The sequence below is a fragment of the Lates calcarifer genome, linkage group LG15 (genome assembly GCF_001640805.2).
Source record: "Lates calcarifer isolate ASB-BC8 linkage group LG15, TLL_Latcal_v3, whole genome shotgun sequence".
NCBI lineage: Eukaryota > Metazoa > Chordata > Actinopteri > Centropomidae > Lates > Lates calcarifer.
Genome location: NC_066847.1, coordinates 11573933 through 11590689, shown reverse-complemented (window position 1 = coordinate 11590689; position 16757 = coordinate 11573933). Strand labels below are relative to the sequence as shown.

Genomic DNA, 16757 nt, shown 5'->3' with positions numbered 1-16757 from the left:
AGCGCTTCAGGAGAGTCCTCTCACTTTCTTTGCTCAGATCAAAAGATCCCTGGATGCCCTCGGATGTTGTGAAGGGCAGAAAGAGGAGAATAAATCTCCAGAGTGAGCTGCAGCCCTCCCCCCATCTTGTGACTGTGTTCCTTTGATAGTGTCCTCCATTGTGGGTCATTATGGAGGACAACACAGCGCAAGATATACAATCTAACACCACTAGATAGCACTGTTAGCTCAAGCTGATTACCATCACTGCAGTACTCCCCCTAAAACACACACACACACACACACACAACAAGAGGGAGGTTTGGCAACTGATACACAGAGTCTGCAGGGTCTAGTACTAGTAGACATAAAATGCTTTTATTATTACGGATATAGAGGCAAAAAGTCTGAGCTGACATTCTATGGCATTGAGTTATAACTGTTTTTGATGTTTTGTTTTTAAGATGCACATTATCAGAGGCAACAGGCAAAGGTTACATGTCATGCAAACTAGATAAATAACTCTTTATGTGTACCTTTGCTATAAAGTTAATCATCCACTGGCGATAATGTAGTGCTCTTAGTTAAAAAAGGAAAGAGGAAAAATATACATACAGTATGTAAACAGTCAAAGAAATTGCACTTTCTTGGCTTGTTATTAGAAGCCACACTACTGAAAGAGAGCAGAAATTTAACACCGGAAAAAAACTAATTCACTGTCACTGATTGTCTGACCAATTAAAAAAAAGTACGCTCGGCTAAAAAAAAAAAAAAAAAAAAGACAAATTATGTAATTCTACAAAAAAAATCATATACAATCATAGTCAATTTTAAGGAGAAATGTCTCATATATTGGTCAGCTGTATAACTGGTTAAAAACATCTTAGTAAAATGAAAGATTTGATTATTAACCTTTATGTATAATCCCAATAGTATTGTCATGTATAATACTAATTTTACACGCTACTGCTGATAGAAGGAAAACAGGTCTCTCTCTATGTACATTCACATGAAAACTAAACGCTTATGGTTACTTCCACTAAGTGGATTAGCCCAATTCTCCTAAGATGAGAACAATCAACTATGCATCTGTACAGAAAAATGACCTCCAATCCTCAAATATTCACAACTTAAAAAAAAAAAAAACCATAACAAAGGAAGTCCTTATATAGTCCTTATCAGAGGAGATATTGCTTTTAAAGACTGCATGAGTTCGCTTAGGTACGTACACGAGACAACATGGCACTTCTACAGAGCATTTGGGGCGATTTAATTCTAGTTTTCATTCCCTCTCCTCTCTCCTTTCTCCTCTCCCCCCACCCTCCGAACCCCCCACCCCCCCAGGACATTCTGATTGTCAATGCTCTGAAGCAAAGAGCTAAACATTCTCAAAGGCAGTCTGAAGTAAACAAAAACACTTTTTTACCCCTCTCCCTCCCTTCCCCAGGAAGCAATACTGAAAATAGTCAACAATAAACATTCCTATCGTGAATATATTTTGTCCATTTCTTTAGCAGACAGTACTCAAGCTGTCGTTTTTTTTTTTTTTTTTTTTTCAAAAATAACTTCTTTCTTAAAACCTCATTAGAAATTCTCTTGCAGCGATGCCAAAATTCCTATCACTAAGCCCACCCCCTCCCCTGCCTATTCACTGGTACATAGCAGACACTGTCTTGGTAAAGTGAAGAAAAACCCTAACACTGTCTCAACAGATTTTTAACTGGCTCACTTCTCTTCGTGTCATTTCCCAAAGGTGCAATGTGACTTTGAAAGCCTAACGAGTAAATGAGGGTTCAATTTTGACCTACTTAGGGCCCAGGCTACATTTTTGTTCCCCCCGGGCAGCTTGTGAGCTCCTTGTCTCTTGGAAACTTCAGAGCCGAAATGCTGGGTACTATATATGTCCACTGTCAATCTCCGACCATTGTCTGTCTTTCCCACTTTGCTTAAGGTGCTGAAGTAAGAGCAATCAAAATGTATGTGTGTGCGTTTATAGTGTGTCCACTCAGCATACATACAGTCTTTAGTGTGCTTGTTCATCCAGCACTAGTGCAAATTCATTTCAAGCTGGTCTGTTTTTTCTTTCATCCGGGACAGTCTATCTCTGTTTCTCTCATCCCTCGCCGCTTTGGACAAAAGATGTGTTGCCATGGTTTCATCCTTGGTGTGATGCCCTTCAGAGCGCTAGGTTCAACACACTCATCTGTCAGTGTGTGAGATGTCTTTCTTGCATTTTCAGCCACTATAGTTCTTCCAGCTCTCTTTTCCCTTTTTCCCTCGCTCGTCCTCCGCGGCACTACTACTGTCAATAGCAGTGTTGTGACATCAGTTCGTGTCCATCTGTCCAGTGGTGGGCCTGGTCCCTTTCTCAGAGTGGTCCCACCTACATAAAGGCAAGATACCATCAACGAAAACAGCACATATGCCTCCCCGAGTCAATCCTCTCTCTGTACCTCATGCTCTGCTTACCTCCCTCTGTTAGCTTATGAATGCTGCAGGGTCAAAAGTAAATCATTGAGCCGTCTCCTCCTCTGTTCTCTGCTGCAGACCTCTTCTTCCCCTCGTTTTTCTTCCTCTCCCTCCTCCTCTTGTCTGCTCTGGGTTTTGGTGGGCTGTGGTGAACAAACAAGTACGCACGACTAATTGCAAAAGCAGATTTTTATCCTTGTGGAAATTTGCATTCATAAAAGGATTTTTTTTTTTTTCCGTGGGCAGTGTTGTTAACTCACACAGGGGCTGGCAGTGAGCAAGCTGGAGGTGTCCTGACTCTGATGGTGGGGGTCACTGCTGATAACCGTCACCTCCACCCCCACTGGCTGATCTGAGGGTCAGAGGTCAAACGGCATACTGTATGTTAGTGGAGGCGTTACAGAGAGGGGAAAGAAAACAGCACATCATCTCTTTTACAGATATATCTGTAATTATGCCAGTGTCCTTATTTTCCCTTGATTCATGTCTGCAATCAGTCAGGGAGCCTTTGATGGAAACTGTGTGGTTTCACTGCTAATGGGGAAAGTTGATGCCTGCTGGGTTTCTGGACACTAGCAGTGGATGACAGAAATGGGGAAACATTTCTGCAGGCTGAAATTCTGTGGTTGGAAAACCACTTAGTTTGCACTGCTGAGTATGATATGGAGAGACAAGCCAAATATGAGGATGACGGGCTGTAAGCAGAGCACACACACACGCGCGCGCAAGCTCACACACATACATGCATACACACTGAGTAAAAGATACAAACACAGGACACAAAAGGAAGTCCATACAGATGTACAGTAAAAATGAAAATGTACAGAGTTCAACCGCATACGCATATGCATACACAAACACCTACAGAAACAAAAACTAACACACACACTTGCTTCATGGACCTGACTTGATGTGGCTGTCGTCCCCATTGGCTCCATCACAGGACAGATGTTGCGAGTCCCTCTCCTCCTCGCCCTCGGCGTCCCTTTCCCTTTCCCTCTCTATCCTCAGCCGGATCTGTCTGTCTCTAACGAGCTCCCAGTTCCTCACGAGGAACACGTGGTGTTTCACCACAAAGCTCCTGGCCCGGCACACAGGAAGAGAGAGACAGAGAGAAATTAGCCGTTCCGTGCCAACATTAGCTTGGTAACAGCACAACGAGCAGTTAATCCTGAAACGTGAGTCGCTGCGTTCTTTCCGTACCTCTCACCGCCGGTCAGAGGCTCCATGTCGAGGTGAGGGAACAGGCTGGTAATGTCACTGGAGCTCTCCTCCTGTGCAGCAAAAAAGTAAATGGAGGGATGCATGTTAGTTTTAGAGAACAAACTATTAAAGTGAAATTTTTGACTGGCATGAAACAACCTCAAGCCACAGTAACTCACCGCTGTCTGGTGAGAAGAAATAGTCCTCTCCTTCAGCCGGCCTGAGTGAAACAGAGAGAGAAGGAGTGTAAGATACTGTTTGAGAGTATTGATCAGACCCATCAACTAAACATGAAGATAACACCTCTAATACTGGGAAACTCACAGTAACGCCTCTTCCTTTTCAGTGGGACAGCAGGCTGCCTGTGAAGCTGTAACCAAACAACATGAGAATTACATCCCTGTACATTTATAACACTCCAAAAACCTGCTTTTATCTTTGTGTTATGGGGCACTACTATACCTGATTGTGCTGCCACAGCCACATAACATCATAGGGTAACTGGAAATGAATCCGCTTCAGCCTCAGGTACTTTCCTACAGGACACAAAGGGAGTTCAGATGGACAATAAGAGCTACAACAAACTACAGCAGTGTTTGCATTTTCTTACAAACTCACCAACATGTATGGGAGCAGGTAAGAGGGTGTATTCGTGCTCCCCTGGTGTGTACTCCAAACTCTCTCTGCAAATCTGCTGGGCTTGAGAGGGGGGGCTAGGAAAGACACACCATAAATAAATAAACAAAAAAAACCCCTGATAACTGATAACTGAAAATTTTTATAATAGCTTGTTTATGAAATCTGTTAACTCACTCCGTGGTTTTGTAATCGTCCGAGTAAAGACCAGCCCTCAGAAACTTCTTCCTGGGAGGACCATCAGCTCTCTCTTCTCTTTGGATGGTTACTGGTTGGGACGGAGCCTGGTCCACATCTGATTGGCTAAAACATTCAGGGGGGGTGTCACACTCAGGTTTATCCACAGCGACACTAAAAGGAAAGCATGAAGAGAGAGATAGAATGATAGAGAGGAAAAAGAGAAAGAAAGAAAAGGCACTGGTTTAGCACACAGTGCTGAAAACAATAGGTTAATATAGCAATAGTGAGTGGTTGTATTGATTTTTCAAATCAACCAGCTCGGGTGCTTTTTAATGCAGTTGTGAGTGTTTACCTCTGATGACAGGGAGAGTCACCGTGCTTTCTCTTCCGTCCTCTCTTCCTCCTGGCCTGCAGCTCTGACTCTGTCACCTGCTGCGCTGTGTCGCCTCCTCGATCTCTCTCTGGCGCTCTCTCCTCTTTTCTCCCTCCCTCCTCTCTTCCATCTCTGTTGTGGCTGTGTCCTGGCAAGAGGTCAAGTGATGACATGGAGGGAGCTGCAGATGAGCATGTGGGGGAGGATACAGTGGAGGGCAGTGGGTGCTTCCTGGGCCGTCCTGGCCTTCTTTTGTTTTTCACCGCCACACAGTCTGGTGTTGGCACACTTTTCTGCTGCCCCCGGCTTCTTGAGTCACCTTGTAAACCTGCAGTCATTGGAATAAAAAGGGGGGGTGGGAGGTGGGTTGAGGCAGGAGGGGGAGGGGAAGGGCCGGGGTGTAAGTGGCGGAGAGGAAATGAGACAGATGTGGATCAGTGATTGAGGCGGCAGGAGGTGTGAGGTGAGGCTGGTCTAGGCTGAGTCATGCGGATGGGCCACAGATTAGGTGAGTCACAACATTTCCTCTGACCAGATCACTTCTGGGAAATGCATTAACAAGTGATTTATGTACGCACACACACACACACACACAGAAGAAAACCCAAGCATGGACACAAACACTGCGAGGCATGCATACTTTGTAATGTGAGCATGCACACGTATACACTCTTGCACACAAATTGTTTTTGCACATTCAGTTAATGTGGCACACAATCTCATAGGGCTGAGCAGACAGAGAAAGAAAGAAAAAAGTGTGTGTGAGCCTGCCTGTGCTAGCATGCTATACTTTCAGACACATTTGTGTTTGGTTAGATGATGAACGGATGTCAAATGTATTCCACTTCTTTCAAAAACAACATTTTCTCCCCTCACAAGCTCTCTCTGCCCTTATTATGACCCCCGTGCTATTCCTTCATCAATCACCCCTGAGGTCATCTATCTTTTTGTTCCATTTTCCACAGTCCCTGACAAGACTGACCACTCTTTCCTTATTGGATTTTTCCAAGTCAAATAGGCCCTGTTGGCCAGCAGTGAGGGATAGGCCAGGCTTTAAATAGCCAATCTGGTGGTTAACTAATGACTGTGTTCACTGGGTAGCCCCGGGCTGCAACAGTGTGCGGTTCGCTGCAGACTGGGGAAGATTTCAAAGATTTTCTGGCAGATTCCCATGAAGATGCTGCCCTCCTGCTATAACACTTCTTAAAAATTCCAACAAAGAGCGGTTGCTGAGTGGTTGCGCTTGTGTGAGTGCGTGCGTGTGTGTGAGGCACGTCCCCTGCACAGCAGAGGGAGTCTGAAATTGGCTATAAAAAGAACGGAGTCTGATTTCTACTCAGACACCCTCCAGGCTTTGATGTGTGGCTCAACAACACCTGAGAAAAAGCAGTGCTGTCACTATATTGGGCAAACTCTTGGTGCCACAGTCTCGTCTCCACATTGTGCAAATATGAAAATCTGTCATACTGAGCGAGTGAAAAGAGGCCCTTGGCATAAAAGCTATTCACTCAGCCAGCTGTCATTATTTGGTTGCTATTGTTGTATTTCAATGGTAGGCACAGTTGATGTTAGATTTCCCATATTATCTAGATTACTGTCAGCATTCTACATGTTTTCTGCAGATGAAATAATAACAGGATACAACTGTGCATTCACGTAACTCAAGAAGCTTTTATCAGCACAGTTTCCAGCCAGTGAAATACAAACACTGCCACTATATTTGCACCAACTTTAGCACCGATGCTAACAAACCTCAGCCAACAACCACAAGTGCAGACATGTCGCTGATCTATTCATTTGCATATTTATTGATCAAATCATTCATCCTCACCTGCTTCTCTCCTCTCTGTCCAAGCCGGCTCGTCTCTCCTCCATGACCTGTCTTCACTTCCTGAATTCCTACTGGCCGCTCCACTCCTCTGACCCCTCCCCCCCGTTGCCATGGCAGCGGAGGTGAACAGGTTGGTGTGCGTCGGGGACGGGGATGTCCTGTACAGGTGCGACTCTTGGACGTCATCGCCGTCGTCGTCCTCTCCATCCGACGCGATCAGTCTGCCAGTGCGCTGCTCCCCAGCAAAGCCTCTCCAGCTGGGGTTTGAGTTTCCAAATCCTGAACCTCCCAGGCCCCTGAACTTCATCCAGCTCTGGCCCAGACCGCCCCAGCCTCCACCGAATGAAGACAGGTGAGAGGAGCCCAGCCCCAGCGAGGTGAGAGATGTATGTTTGTACCTCTCTGCTGAGGATGATGATGATGATGACGTGGCAGAGGCGGCAGCAGCAGAAGAGAAGGAATCATTTCCGTTCTCGCATAACCAAGGCGATTCTTTGGACACCATGCTTCCCATTCCTCTTGTCCCTTTCCTTCCTCCTTCTCCTTGCCCCAAAATGAACCCAGACCTCTGCTTTGAACTGGCCAACCCCTCTCTCTCCATGCTGTCCTCCTCCTCGTCCTCGTGTAACTCTTCCTCCTCGTCCATGTCTCGCTCGCAGTGCCGGTGACGGTGTTTATGTTTGTGTTTGTGTTCGCTCCTCCCGCAGCCGCAGGAGAGGCCGGACGTGAACCCTGAGCTGAGATGCGGGCCTCCTCCGCTGCCTCCCCCTATATCCCCCTCGACATCTCCCCCTAAAGCTCCCTCTCTCAGCAACCTGCTCCTGCGCCTGTGGAATCTGGCCGGGTTGAGGAGGAAGTGGGCATGGTGGGGCTGATGGGGGGCATACTGGTGAGGGGATGGGAGCGGGTAGGAGCTGGGGAGGTGGTGGTAAAGCGTTGTGGCTGGCGGGTAGCTGCTGTAAAAGCCCATATTCTCAATGGTCTCCTGGAACTTTGACGGGCAGCCACACTGCCTGCGGTCCGGCTTCCTGTTGCAATGCACCGGCTGGCAGGGGTAGAAAGGCTGGGGGGAGAAGGAGGGATTTGTAGGGTAGGAAGGAGGGTGAGGCGAGTAGAAGCCATTCAGATTGATCCTGAAGATATTGGAGCGGAGAGAATGGGAGGATGGGTGATGGCGCCTTCCTCCAGCAGCGTTCCCACTCCCATCAAAGCCCTGTCCCAGTCCTGTCCTCACCCAGCTTCGCCGTCCGATGTGGACCTCGCTGAACTGACCGATCAGATCCTCTAGCTCAGCCAGAAACTCTGGATCCTGCATGTGCAGCTGCTGGTGCTTCTTCTTATGTTTATTTTTCTGTCTCTTCAGTGCATTGTGCCCAAGGCAAGGATAATAGTCTGAATGAGTGCACTTATTGTGTCCTGGGCAGGGGCAGGGGCACAAGCAAGTACAGGAGGAGGAACAGTCGTAATCCCTCCGTCTGTGCCGGTGCCTGTCTCTGTGCCGCTCCACAGTACTCGAGTTGCTGATCGGGTTTGCGTGTCTGGGGATGTGAGAGGGGGGCGAGGAGACAGGGGAGGGGCGGTCCACAAGAGAGGAGGGATGTCTTTGACCCCCGAGCATCAGCCCCGACCCCTGACCCAACCTGAGAATGCCTCGAGCTCCCCTCATCTCCCCTCGCTCTGAAACACTGTTGTTATCCGTCCCGATTCCACTGTCGCTAGGCAGCGTCTCTTCGCTGTGCGACTCGCTCCTGGGGGAGGGGGTGGCCTCTTTCAGGTGGCCGGGAGAGCCAGGTGCGTGATGCAGCGGAGGGGTGGGGCAGGAGAGCTTACACGACGACTGGTGAAAGGGGAAGTGATGCCTTCCCTGACATGGACAACTCTTCTTCACGAAGGGGGAGAGGGAAGAGGAGGAGGGGGGACGTGGGGAAGTGCAGGACGACGACGGGGACGGGAGGGAGAAGGGGTGAGGGAAAAGCAGGGAGGAGGAAGATGTCGGTTCCGTAAGGCTGCCCTCGCTGTACGGGCTCTGGGCCCCGCTGGAGTGGGTGAGAGACGGGGAGGGAAAGGGGTGAGACGGAGGAGGCTGGGGCTGGTTAGATGAGAAGAGAGATGTTTCAGAGGGGTTGGTAAACAGAGACGGCTGAGCGGAGTTCTGGGAGTTGGAATTGAGGTTAGCTGTTTGGACTTTAGGCTTGCGTCCCCGCCTCTTTCCCATGTAGATGGTCCCCCTCTTGCTCACATTGATCTGAGGGCCCAGCTTACTCCCGAAGGAGGAGGACAGGGCTGAGAGCGTGTGTACTGTTGTAGCCTCTATTGATTTACACATTCTCAGAGAGGTCTCACCATCTGCTGCCTCGCCTCCCCTTCCCTCCTTTCCTACATACCCCGAGAGCATTACCTTGTGAAGTCTCCTCTTCTTTCTTTTCTTCATCTCATTAATCAGCCTCCTGATCTTTAGCTGCCTGTTCCCCTTTTCGGGAGGGTGAAAATCTTTACTCCTGTCTGTATCACCGGTGTGGTTCAGTGCACCTCCACCCTGGTCCTCGGGGAGGGGTCGTTTGGGAGGACGGCCACGCTTCTTGGGGCTGGATTTAGACTGAGCGGCACACTGCAGTATTGGACTTGGCTCCAGCACAGGGGCTTTCTGAACTCCGTCACACCCCAGAAGGGGAGCCTCGGCCGGGACAGCGTTCGGCGAAAGCCTAGGGGGAGGTTCGTCTGAACTAGAGCAGTGGGATTTAGGGCGGCCCCTTTTTCGGGCAGGAGTTATGGGGCATCTGGATGCAGGGGGGCTAGGGTCTGATGCGGGGTGATTCTGCTTCGGGGATGGAGGTTTGGTTGCAGAGGAGAGAGGGGAGGAGCCGCTGGTTAAGGAGCTAGATGGAGTTGGGTGTGACTCATCGGTCTGCTGAATGGTGGCCTTGGCAGGAAGGGACGTCTTGGGGTTCTGGGGGAAACTTAGTAAAGGATTATGATGGGAATCTGACGGGGCTTCCTGATTTTCCGCCCTCTGAGCCCGGTGCACCAGCTTGGTCCAGCTGGGCCGTCTGGCTTTACGTTTCTTGAGTGGTCGGCTGTCTTGCTCTGGGGGGGAAGAAGGGGGAGAAACGGGGGCACGGGTAGAGGGAGCAGGCAGAGAGGGAGGAGCAGAAGAAGAGGGGTGGCTTGGAGGCACAGTTGAATGTCTTGAGACGTCTTGTTCTTTTGATTTACTGCTGTCACCTGTTGTTGTTGCTGGCTCAGCTTGTTTAACTGGCTTGCAACTGTCATCTGTCTTGTCTTTCTCCTCTGGTCTGCCTGGACTCACTACTTTACAGGTTTTATCTAGTTTGCCACTATCAACTGTTTCGCCACTTTTTGCATTATTATCTTCTGTTCTTTGTCTGTCTGGACTAAGCTTATCCCTCTTTTTCTCAGCCTTTCCTCTTTCAGTCTTTAGCTCATCCCTCCACATATCATCAGTCCTATGTCTTTCAACTTTTTCTTTACCATGCCTTGATTTCCCATCCTTCCCTTTCTCCTTTTTCTTCTTCTTGCCTTCCTCCTTTCTGCTCTCACTCTTTGCTCTCTCAGCTTCCAATCTGTCTCGCTTTGACTTTTTGTCTTTCCGTTTCTCTTTCTTTGCTTTCCTCTCTTTCTCTCTCTTTTTTTCTAGTGAGGGCTGTAGAGACGGATCCTGATCTGGGGACTGGGTAGAGGAGGGATCCACAGTGGGGGAGGACTGTGGTTTAGGGGTGACTGAGGGAGAGGAAGGAGAGTCCGGCTTACTCTTATTGGACAGGCTAAGATCTTTATGGGAGCTGGTGGAGACTGGAGGTCTCGTTGAAGAGTCCGTGGAAGAGACAGAGGAGGAGCTGCTGTGTTTTCCAGCCTTGAGTTTGGACGAGGCGGAGGTGCCAAGGACGTCGGCAGAGCCTTTCCCATTCGATAGTCCCTTCTGCCTCGCTGTCTGTACCAAACCATTATGTTTCTTGGAGGTGTTTCCGTCATTCCTGGTCTCCGATGCTGAGAGTGTCTGGGTGCATGGCGTGGAAGGAGTAGCTGAAGCTGTCTGGTCTGTCGTGGGTGAGCAGGGTTTGTGTCCTGCAGGAGCGGGCTGGCCATTGACACTAGGAAGCTTCTCTTTCTTCACTCTCTCAGACGAGCCATTTGAATTCACCTCTGTCTTATCGGCCAGTTTGATAGGAACCTGGGGGAATGCAAACACGCAATCTCTGTCATAGACAGCAAAGGCTGCGACATCCATTACTTTTGCTGTAGACAACAGTGAAGGACAACGGCGGAAGAGACAATAACTGAAAAGCTTTTGTTTTTGTCTGCCCATTAAAAGAGAGAGGGAGGACAAAATGACTCAATCAGGCAGAGAAAAGAGGGCACACTGAGGAGAAGGAGAGAGTGAGGTGATGGAAACAGGAATGGGGTTGACACAGAAAGGAGAAACACAAAGGCAGAGAAACGGCGAGGAAGGGAGTGGGACAGGGACAGAGGGGGAGTGAAAGATAAATGAGAGCAGGTAGAGAAAAGAGGGGATGTAAAAATAGAAGAGAGGGACAGATATAGAGAGCCTTGCAGAGACAGAAAGAGAGAGAGAAAGCTGCGCTATTGGTAGCTATAAATTGCCACTAATACAGATGAGAAGGCTTGACATTTCATACTTGTCCTGTAATTTTGGTATGCTGCAGCCTGAGTGGCGTTTGTGCAGCTAAAGCAATAAGCTTCCTCTTGGGTGATTGTCATAAGGACTGATGGACCAATGTCTGTAATAGCTCCAAGTAGTTGCCGTGCTGTTGTCCTATTTATAGGTCTGTTTATTTAAATGTGCTGCTTAAGCTTCAGTATTGAGACAATAGCTCATTTGACCTTATTACAACTGAGCATAAAGTTGGGCAATTTAGCACCATATAAGCCTGCCTGGCGGTTAACTACAAAAACCAAAACAGAACACATAGGTGCCATTACATCACTGTAACCATTAGTTTTTTATTTTATCTTGTGCTAATGTCCACTAATACCAGGTTTAATATTGGCAGCTGACATGAGGAAATCTGTATGTGTGTGAAGAAAATTGCCCTTTTCCTTAACTTACCTGTTTGGCAGACTTTGTCCCTTGGCTGGCTATGGCAGGGACTGAGGCTGGGGTGGAAGCTGGAGTAAATGTTGATGATAACGACAGTGGCTGCGATGACGAAGATGATGATGACGATGATAATGATGATGATGCGAGTGGCGGGGAAGCAGCAGATGCAGTTTGTTTGGATGTGGTCTGGACAGCGTCCAAGCCTGAGCGTTGCTCTCTGGTTGCCTCGTCCGGGGTAGAGCTGGTTTTACTCTGCTGCCCTGCTCCTCCTCCTCCCCCTCCCTCGCCATCCCCCCTCAGCAGTCCCCCCCTGCCTTGTCTCTGATAGGTCCTGATGGTGGGCTTGCAGACGTAGCTCTCCAAGATCTTGGGCGGCTTCTTGGTGCGTTTGGCCTGGAGTCCGATCCGGAGTCGTACATTCCCCTCGGGGCAGCTGGTCTCCCTGCCAGAGATCTGAAGCTGCTGCTGCCCTGCGCTTCCGCAGCGCCCCTCGATGAGCAGCTCCAGCACTGCCCCCTTGTCTCCCCCTTCTCTCTTCCTCCCTGCTCCTCTTTTCTCCTCCTCCTTTTTCCCTACATCTCCGTTCTCCCCCTCGCCTCGTCTCTTCTTCTCTGCCACTTGGTCCTGCTCAGAGTCTTCAGGTGCAGAGGCGGGGTCCAGAGTGGAGTTTGCGGCCGGAGGGGTTCCCCCCTTCACTCTCTGGTCCATCAGAGAAGTCAGGGGGGAGAAGCAGGATGCTGTGGGGTTCCCAGTATAAACACTTTCAAATGCACCCGGCGGGGTTAGCGGGGTCAAGGGCAAAGAGCTGGATGCAGGTATGGGTCAGGAGATTTCCAAAAGAATATCCTATGGCAGTCCAAGCACAGCTGGGTGCCTTCATCCGACGAAGGTCTCTCTCTTCTCTTTTGGGTTCGAACTGGGAGGGAGTAAGTTTGAGGCAGAGAGAGAGGGAAGGGAAAGACAGACAGACACAGACACAGACAGAAAAGATAGAGAGGCCAGTGATTAGTCATTTCAGTGAGCTCAGATGCTGAGTAGCAGCAGTACAGGAACTGAGGGGAAAGTCCCCTTCCTGCAGGCAGCTGTGGAGAGGTGCTAAAGTCTGTGTCCACAGAGATGATCTCATCATACAGAAAACCCAGGGGGCCAATCAAGGCTGCCGATTCCCAGAATGTCGGCACTAACGGGAAGAAGGACCTACTCACATTCTTCAAAAACACCATCAGCTGGTTTTTCTCTGACAATCTGTAAATAACGGCAGCTCTGAAAGACAGCAAATACTCCCTAAACCTCTGCACTTTTACTTATGCTCTAATCCGTACCCCGCCTCCTCTGTCCCAAATCAATATATCAATCAATCAGCTCCTGACTAATTCAAACACTTGATCCAGTCTCCTCCCCTCCTCTCCCCACTGTCTTTGCGCCTTCTGTTCTCAGCTACTCCCACAAGCACTTCTCCTCCCACCCTTCCCTCTGCTGTACTTTCTTTTCTCTCCGAAACTCCCCTTTTCATGTTTGGCAGAAAGCTTTTGCATGCATTCTCTATTAGTCCCATCCACTCTCCCCCTCTCTCTCTCTCTCTCTCTCTCTCCACCTCTCTCTTTCTCTCTCTTCCCCTTCTCTCTCTGTAGACCACACAGTAAAATGGTCAACTCATACACTGTATCCATGTTAATCAGAACCATATTTCCTCCTCCACTTCGTTCTTTTTCTCCTCTCCAACCTAAATCCCTCCATTCACGGTCCGACCGTTCCCCTCCTCCCCTTTCAGTAGTGGTAACACAAATCCGTAGGAAAGGGTAAAACTTATTTTTGGAAAGGAGTGCAAATTCCTCCTCCTCCCATTGCTTCCTCTAAGTCAAGTAAGCTTTTCATTGACCCCATTGTAAATGGACTTTTAATGTGACATTACAGCAAAGTAACACACCCTAAAATAACATTCTCCTCACCAGAAAAACTTCGGCTCTCCCTCGTGCCGCGTTCAGCCCCGGTTTTTAACCAAACGTATCAAAGGGAAGCAGCATCCTCTGTCATGCTTCCTTCATTACACCCTCTCTCTCTCTCTCTCATTAAGGGAGACACTCATCCATTTTCTAATAAAACACACCCTGCCAAGCATTCTTGCAGCTCTCTCCTGAGAGCCTCTTATGAAATAGCTCATCTGTCTCTCAACACACTGAACTGCCCCCTTAAACTTACAAGAGCATCTCAGATAATGTTTTCATTTAAGAGCTCAGTGGGCTATCTCTCCTGCCTCTTGGTCCCTCCACACCCAAACCCTTTCCTTGAATCATACTGAGCTCAAATCAACATCTGTTCCAGTAACTGCTGTTATGTAACCGTTTTGGAAAGTATTTCCAAGGCCAAACCTCCTCACAATAAAATAAAATGAGCGCAGAGATGGACAGTGGTCCTGTTAAATAACAGCAGCCACTTTTCTATTATGACCTCTACTCCAGAAGCCTGACCCGTACAAAGACGAGAGCAAAACTGAAGAGGATCTGTGAGGGGAGGCTAGGAGTCATGCGGGTTACAATCACGTTGTGCAAAGTGACTATAAGAGGAGAATAAGAGTGGCAGGTTTTCAAACTTAAAAGGGCAAGTCCATTCAACATCAGTCAAAGTGCATACTAATAGCCTTTTACACTCTCCAGAGCTATACCTCTCAAACATAACTCAAAATTATTCTAACATTAGACCAGAAGCTATTTCCAGTGACAGGATGATGGGTGGACTTGACACTGTTAGTCGATGTGGTTCCTCGGCAGCGCTGAGGCGACGATTAAATCACGATAATGGCCCCCACCGTATTTCCAGCCATCATCGCCATCCCCGCGTGACGGCGTTATCATCAATAACTACAACACCCATTGTCATCTGCCTGACAACAGCGGGAGCACGGCGGGCCCTGCCCCCTGGAAATTAGGGTGCCTGTGATGGCATCTTCGCACGTACTGAACGGTGAAAGCCTCACGCAGCAGTAGGTGCAGCCTCCACTCCACATATATACAGGGGGGAAGTTTCTCACGTGAGTCTCCCTCCTCCTAACACACACTCACACACGCATACACATTAGTTAGGGTATTAGAAGTGTGTTTGGTCGTACATTGTGTACCCAGGTCGCAGCTGCGTAGGCTGACTGATGTTGCTACTGTAGATACAGTACGGGCAGTGGGGGTGTTACCGCACTGGAGCAACCTATCACTGGTTTACTGAGGACGTCAACAGGAGCTTCCTTCTCCATAATGACTTTGCGCACCTCCGAAAATCACTCTCCGCCTGATGCTGTCGCACTTACAAATGATACACACATGCACGTGTTGCTGGTGTCGTCACTCCTATCTCCGTATTAAAATATATCGCACATTTAAGCGTCCTAAAAACACAGTCACACACACTCTCTCTCTCTCTCTCTCTCACACACACACACACACACACACACACACACAGCTGCACACTGAAACTCAACATGGAAGTGGGGGCTACGTAGCACGAAAATGTGCTTGCTGGTGGTGTTTGTGATGTGGATTAGTCCCGAGCCACCTTTTTTTCTTCTCCTTCTCCTCCCCCCCCCCCCCCTCTCTTTCTCTCTCTCCTTTTTCTATCTGTCCTCTGCTAGCCCTTCTGCTGGTGTCAGCAACATTGAAATAAGAATTATCACCGTGCACGGAGAACAGGGGGGGACACACTCAGCAACAAGGGATAAAATTAGCGCTAAGCGGATGCACAAAATTCTCCCCAAACCTACTGTGCTTAGAGCTCGCTGATGATGACAGGCCTGCACACATTAATACAGACTGCCATGACAATCTGTAATAAGGCTACGTAGGCTACTTACCCGAGAGCGCGTCCCGGAGCCAACTGCGTTTAGGCAGGAGGTTAAGGTGTTGCTGTCCTGCTCTTCTCTTCGCACCGACATCCAATCCACAGCTTTTGGTGCATTAGATGTTGCTTTGATTACATAACTAAGGCCAACGGAGGTTAAAACACCTCCTAAAACCGAGTTTCAGTCCCATCAGAGCGCGGAGCCTACTGTGCAACAACATTGGCGCGGGTGTTTTCATAATCATACAGTCGACAGATCCTCCGTCGGCGCGTCTCCGCAGCTAGGTGGCGGACTGGTTACACACACTGGATCTTATTTTTGCCACTTCTCTCGGGGAAAAGTTACATCGCTCCCCGCCTGCGATAATGGCTCAGATTGCGCTCTCGCACAGCGCACAGGTCTGTTAACGTGTCAGGGCGACGGGGCTGAGGGGCTGCAGCAGCGTGCGTGTGTGTGCGTGCGTGCGTGTGTGTATGTGTGTTCTGTAAGTGTGTGTGTGTGTGTGTGTGTGTGTGCAGGGTCACAGGCTGACAGAGCAGAGGGGCTGGTTGGTGGATGTGCGGGAATGCAACTGCGTGGCCATTTTCATGTGGCCAGAGGAGGAGATAAAACGGTGAATACAGCACAAGGTCTCATTGCGGTTCATAATAGGCGATCGGGGAGGGCTATTTAGACGTTTAATAAAATGGCGACGAGTTGGCTAAAATAGGCTGCTGGTAGGATCTGAGGAGCAGCTCAAAAGTTGCATCGCGTAATGCAACACGGGATTCAGCTTACGTAGTGTGAGGGAGAGGATAGAAAGGCAGGCAGGGCTATAAAAGCACTTATTAAAAAGTTGATTTGTTAGATCTATTCATCATGCATTATTTAAACAGAAAATACGGATCCAAATATACCGTGTTTTTTTCATGCAGTAGGAATAACACAGAATCTTAATAATTTAAAACAAAACATAGCCTATTTATAATATATATATATTTTTGAATATATTTAAAGTATTAATATAAAAATAACAAAAAACTGTAATAATCACATCAATAATACTAACGACGATAACGATATTAATTTAATGATATGAATTTTATTGTTATTGTTTTGTTGTTTATGTGTCTTTGTACAGAACCACATCTAGGACAAAGAGATGCTGATATGCCTCTGCTTGCCCCTTGTTCCTCCTGCATTG

General features: G+C 48.4%; 1 protein-coding gene across 6 annotated transcripts; it reads right to left on the bottom strand.

The window, feature by feature from the left end:
- Positions 1-338: 338 nt before the first annotated feature.
- Positions 339-16139, bottom strand: LOC108885923 (histone-lysine N-methyltransferase ASH1L). Of its 6 annotated transcripts, none has more exons than XM_018680455.2 (14): positions 15587-16061; positions 11758-12664; positions 6672-10860; positions 4820-5168; positions 4465-4590; positions 4270-4364; positions 4114-4187; positions 3976-4021; positions 3831-3871; positions 3652-3722; positions 3351-3529; positions 2709-2800; positions 2449-2591; positions 339-2362 (listed from the first exon to the last, which is right to left on the bottom strand). In XM_018680455.2, exons 2-13 carry the CDS (start codon positions 12454-12456, stop codon positions 2463-2465), a joined length of 6090 nt encoding a protein of 2029 aa, XP_018535971.1. In that variant the 5' UTR covers positions 12457-12664; positions 15587-16061; the 3' UTR covers positions 339-2362; positions 2449-2462. The 6 variants fall into 6 exon arrangements, 4 of the variants coding, with proteins under 4 accessions (XP_018535971.1, XP_018535970.1, XP_018535973.1 ...); XM_018680454.2 differs by having other exon boundaries at positions 4465-4638; positions 15587-16059; XR_001961318.2 differs by lacking the exon at positions 339-2362 and having other exon boundaries at positions 3356-3529; positions 4465-4638; positions 15587-16068.
- Between the last annotated feature and the right edge of the window lie 618 nt (positions 16140-16757).

Excerpts from the sequence above, each read along its gene's own strand:
- LOC108885923 (XM_018680454.2), bottom strand. The coding sequence starts at position 12,456 with ATGGACCAGAGAGTGAAGGGGGGAACCCCTCCGGCCGCAAACTCCACT. Across the intron at positions 10,861-11,757 it reads GGACAAAGTCTGCCAAACAG|GTTCCTATCAAACTGGCCGA; the intron begins GTAAGTTAAGGA and ends GCATTCCCCCAG. Across the intron at positions 5,169-6,671 it reads GACAGAGAGGAGAGAAGCAG|GTTTACAAGGTGACTCAAGA; the intron begins GTGAGGATGAAT and ends CAATGACTGCAG.